Source organism: Lycium barbarum, chromosome 8 (genome assembly GCF_019175385.1).
Source record: "Lycium barbarum isolate Lr01 chromosome 8, ASM1917538v2, whole genome shotgun sequence".
Taxonomy (NCBI): domain Eukaryota; kingdom Viridiplantae; phylum Streptophyta; class Magnoliopsida; order Solanales; family Solanaceae; genus Lycium; species Lycium barbarum.
In genome coordinates, this window is record NC_083344.1 from 81,363,141 (window position 1) to 81,368,662 (window position 5,522).

General features: G+C 35.8%; 1 protein-coding gene across 1 annotated transcript; it reads left to right on the plus strand.

Annotated features, from left to right (window-relative positions):
* The first annotated feature begins 3,960 nt into the window (after positions 1-3,960).
* On the plus strand, positions 3,961-5,181 carry LOC132606236 (glucuronoxylan 4-O-methyltransferase 3-like). The gene has a single exon (XM_060319641.1). It carries the CDS (start codon positions 4,081-4,083, stop codon positions 4,981-4,983), a length of 903 nt encoding a protein of 300 aa, XP_060175624.1. The 5' UTR covers positions 3,961-4,080; the 3' UTR covers positions 4,984-5,181.
* Positions 5,182-5,522: the final 341 nt, after the last annotated feature.

Genomic DNA, 5,522 nt, shown 5'->3' on the forward strand with positions numbered 1-5,522 from the left:
CTTGAAGTTTTGAAGCTCAACAATGGTGGAACACAAACCCTAACTCCAAATTGATTCGAAATTGAAGATTTAGACTCTAGAAACACTAAGAAACTCTAATCTAACACTAGATTCAACAAAATCAACAAGAAAATTCAATTTTTATTTTTTTTTGAATTTCATTTTTTTTTTTTGTTGAATCAAAACTAAAGATTAGATTTGGTAGAACAAACCTAAACTAAGCTCTGATACCAATTGATACAATAACGGATACGCGGAAGCAACAAAATAACAAGGAAAGTAAAGGATAGATAGATTGACACAAGAAAATGGAATTAAAAGCAACCTAAAGGTATATCAAACCTAAAGACCTCAATTAATTAACATTAACAAGCACCAACCTCTTAGGATGACCTCAAGGGAATTGAATTCCCAAGCAACAAATCCTCTCACAATCAAAGATTCAACAAGAGCCATCCATGGCCTCTCTCACAATCAAAGATTCAACAAGAGCCATCCATGGCCTCTCTCACAAGTTTCTCTCTCTAGAGACAACTCTCAAAATCACTCATCTTTTCATCCATTCATCCAATTGTCAAAAGTCCCCTAATGAAATGAAAGACTAGTTATTTATACTAACTAACTAATAGAAGACACTACATTATTACAATTATACCCTTAATGAAGTAAGGGCCTTGTTTGGATGTCTTCCATGGAAGTGAAACTTGAAAAGGCTTGCATTTGAGTGCTAGCTCCTTTTGCATGTTATCTTCCATATCTTGAATATGACGTTCTTGAAGCCTTCCATCCAAGCTATCTCCCATATCTTGAAGGCCATCCTATGTGGACCTCCCATGATCTTCAAAGACTCCATCTTCATGAAGCTCGATGGAGTTAGTCTTGTATCAGCCCTTGTGGGCCCAGTTTCCTTTTTAAGGTCATTTTGGGATTTCGATTTAGGTATTTGGTAATATAGGTATCGTTAGTTCTATAATCTAATGTAGAATAATGATTTTATAGACTTTGATTGTTCAAAAGCTTTTTGGAAGAGGAAGGCTTTGACTTGAGGTTCGTGGCACCTGCTCGGTACTGAGGTAAGTTACGGCTTACCCTATGGTTAGACTCTATTTAATGAAGCGTATGTAAATATTAGTTATTGACGGGGAAAGCATGATAGATCTTCGGGCATGGTGTGGAGGTGAAATCCAATTAGGTTGGTATAATCAGCTGTTATGTGGGCTTGTCGCCATATATGCTATAACTGTGTTATGTGTTTGCATTCATCTCTCTCTTGATTTGCGATGTGTTCTTATGGAAAGTATAGATGAGTTTTTTATATGAATTATTGTTGGTGTTGATATCATACATGGCGTGCACTCTTATTTCATATGTTGATTGATATGAACTATGATTGAAAATGATGATAAGTGAAGGAGAGTAGCCTCCAAGGTCTTTGTCGGAGAGCGTAAAAGAGAGATGAGAGTCCGTGATCCGAGGTCATTTACTGGAGCGAGAGCGTACTCATACCCGAGGTCATTTGCCGAGATGAGGGGTACATGGAATTCGCGGGTCCCCCATGGGTCATGGCTATGAGGCATTGCCCTCAGCATGTGTGTGCGGATTGGAAAGTTGGTTAGTGCATTGCATTGCATCGCATTTACATTCACTCATTTATCTAAGACTGTGTACATGTCATCTTATACATTTGGCTGATCTTATACATTGACTGATTTGTACTTCTAACTAATCTTATGCTTGAGACTGTTCATAGACTGTACTTGATTGCTTATCTGTCTACCTATTAGTTGCTTTCCTTTATATATGTAAACTAATCGCTGTCGGCCTATGATGTTTACCAGTACTAGTGTTGTACTGATACTACTCTTGCTGCATTTTTTTCCTTGAGTGCAGAGTTTGTCGCTGGTTCTACCACTCAGCCTCGCGAATGATCCCGAGGCCTATTTACCAGAGATCCCAGGGTGAGCCACAGCCAGATCCTGCAGCCCGCATCTCTTTATCCTGCTCTCTGTTATTTGAGTCTATAGACAGGTTTTGTTTGTATTTAAGACTAGTATTCAGTTCCGGCTATTGTTTTATGAGTAGAGCTCTTGTATGAGTCTAGACCAGGTCTTTGGGTATTTGCTGTGTATTATTACTTCCGCACATTACTTAGTATTTATATATATTGAGATTGCTTATGTAACTGTATTTCAATTCCGCATGATTACTTAGACGATGTAGAGTACGGAAAGAGTTCGCCACCAGGGAGATACTATGGGTGCCAATACGATTCACGAGTTGGGTCGTGAGAAGTTGATATCAAAACCCTAGGTTAACGGTCTTACAAATACAAGAGAAATGTCTAAGTGTTCGTTTAGCTGACACTAGCTCCAAGTATACAAATTCCAATTGTACCGATTTACGAATAAACACAACCAGCTACCAAACGGCCCTAAGTGTTCGTTTAACTAACGTTAGCGCCGTGTCCGTTTAGCTAACACTAGCTCCACGTATTCCAAACGGTTCAACGGAAGTCAATCTACATAATTCAACTGGTATACATCATCATCTCATATTAAGTCCATTTGATACGTTCGGAACTTTAACACATGAAAAGAATAGTATTTTAGACAAATACTATTATCATTAGAGCTATCAAGGATCTTTATTCAAAGGCTGCAAAAATATTACATGAGCAAAGGAGTTCTTAGTAATTAGCAAATAGAGTATGTACCACGTGATCCCCATTTAAGATTCTGGAACAATGTAAAACCTGTCTCCGTTCAATTCTTTGTGTCGAATTCTAATTGGTTTGAGCAGCTGGTGGAGATGAGAGGGGTAGTCACAGAAAATCAAATTTACAAGAACTGACCAGATTTGTGATGCTTTAACTGTTACAGGGCCATATGTTCGGCTGAATATAAGCAGAAAATATGGTGTCCTTTGTACTCTGATGTTATATTCTAACCACCCAAAATAGTAGATCACCTTTTCTTCCCTTCTCCCGCCAAATTATCTACCTTTTTCTTATACCACAATTATATTAATTGTTTAATATCTCTTTCCTTTCCTATGCACCAAAAATAAATAAAAAAAAGGCCATACTCGCAAATTGCTCACTCAAAAATAAATGAAGATAGCTCAATCTTGATTTTTTTTATTTTTTTTTTAAAAAAAAAAAAAAACCAAAGAACCTACTGTACTAACCACATGACAATAAATTTATTTTACTTTGAGAAGTCAATGTACAACATGGGAAATCAGTATATAACTCACAGTATCACCTAATATTCCAACTACTGCAAATGAAAAAACTAAATCCTTGCTAAGCAAAAGTATTATTTTAGTACACCAACAAACGCTTTACCTACAGATCTTTACCAAACTATGATAATTGTGTCTTGCACGATCAGTAACATCATTAGCTTTCCTGTCTCTATCAACCCTCTCCTCACTGTCTTCATTTTTAAGGGAAAACAATAGTACTCCCTCCGTCGTCAATTTATGTGACCTGACTTGACAAGACATAAAATTTAAGAAATAAATAAATAAATTTAAAATTTGTGATTTAAAATAAGTCATATATATTTGTATAGTTGTAAATCATTTCATTAAAAATAAAGGAAAAGTTTTAAATTCAATTATTTTTAAATATAAAATTATATTATTCTTTTTTAGACAGACTAAAAAAGAAAGCGTATCACTTAAATTCGGACAGAGAGAGTAGTATTCTTCTTTTTTATTTTTAAAGTAGAACGAAAACTGTAGTCCTAGAATATAGAAGTTCTTAACTACCATCAATACAGTATTATTGCTACTATAAAAAGAATTAAAAATGTAAAAATTATTTTTTATTATTTTATTCGGTCTTACCTTCCTCTTTTATTATTATTTGTTAGAAACTGAATATAGCAAAATAAATAATCATTTGGCTTTTCTTTAATAAGCACTATGGTCTCTTAAATATTTCATAGTACTACTAATTTATATAGCACTTGCAAGTTCCCAAGCCAAAAATCTTGGAAGTCCCCACCCTCGCTCTCCTGAAACCCCTATTTTCTATTTTCCACTATCATCCTGGATTCTTCTCCCAAACAAAAGATGAGATCCAAAATCCAAAGCCCCATCAATCTTAAGCTCATTCTCATTGGGTTTTTCTTAGTTTTTCTACTCTTTTTGGTACTGAGATCAACTTTTTCACCTTCTTCTCAGCAAACTCAATCTCTTGATCACTCATCAGCTGTTTCAAACTCATCATCAGAAGATCAAGAAACTGATCAAGATCAGCCAAAATCTTCTTCAATAGCTTGTCCAACACATACTTGTAACAAGATATCTCCATCACTAGCAAATGCTTTAGTCCACTATGCAACTTCAAATGTTACCCCACAACAAACATCCAAAGAAATCTCAGTTTCCTTAAGAGTTCTTGAGAAGAAATCCCCTTGTAATTTATTGGTCTTTGGTTTAGGCCATGACAGCTTAATGTGGACAGCTCTAAACCATGGTGGAAGAACGGTTTTTCTTGAAGAAGACAAGTCATGGATAGAGCAAATACAAAGCCAATTACCAGGTTTGGAATCATACCATGTTATATATGACACAAGAATAACTCAAGCTGATGAACTCCTGGAAATTGGAATGAGCAATGAAGATTGCAAGAAAGTGACAGATCCAAGATTTTCCAAATGCCAACTTGCTCTAAAGGGGTTGCCTCAAGAAGTGTTGGAAACTGATTGGGATTTGATAATGGTGGATGCACCAACTGGTTGGCATGATGGAGCACCAGGAAGGATGACTGCAATCTACACTGCTGGATTGATTGCTAGGAACAAAGAAAATGGAGAAACTGATGTATTTGTTCATGATGTTAATAGAGTTGTGGAAGATCAATTTTCAAAGGCTTTTCTTTGTGAAGGGTATTTGGTAGAACAAGAAGGGAGGATTAGACACTTCAACGTTCCTAGCCATAGGGCGCGTTTGGGTAGACCTTTTTGTCCTTAAAGAGGTTTTTTCCAAGATTTTTTCAACTTTATTTCTCTAAAAATAATTTTTATTTCCTTGTTGCTTGGCACATTTATTTTCATTCTCTTGTTTGATCTACCTACTTATGTACATTAGGGAATATGTTAATTGGTACTATTATCTTCTTTGATGTAAAAATAATATTGGGATTGATTTCACGGTGGAAGTTTAATTTTATTGCTGGGGCTAATTTCTTCCTTCCTACAGTAAACTTCAATATTTATCTAGGACCTTTTTCTACGCATTCCTTTTACGTAAGAATGCACTAAGAAGCTGCTTAAGGAATAGGGAGGGTGTGTCCAGAAAATCAAATGGGTAGGAACCAAGACTAGGGATGTAGATGCGTTTAAGTTGTGGTAGTCAAGAAGCTCGAAGAGTAGGAATAAAATAGGCATTTTTAATAGATAGGGAACTTAGGAGTGGTAGAGGTTAGCAAGGTGAGTGAATGATCAGATGATTGTCATTAAGCTAAGCTGTTTTGGAGGGATAACTTTTAACATAATTAGTGCATATCGCCG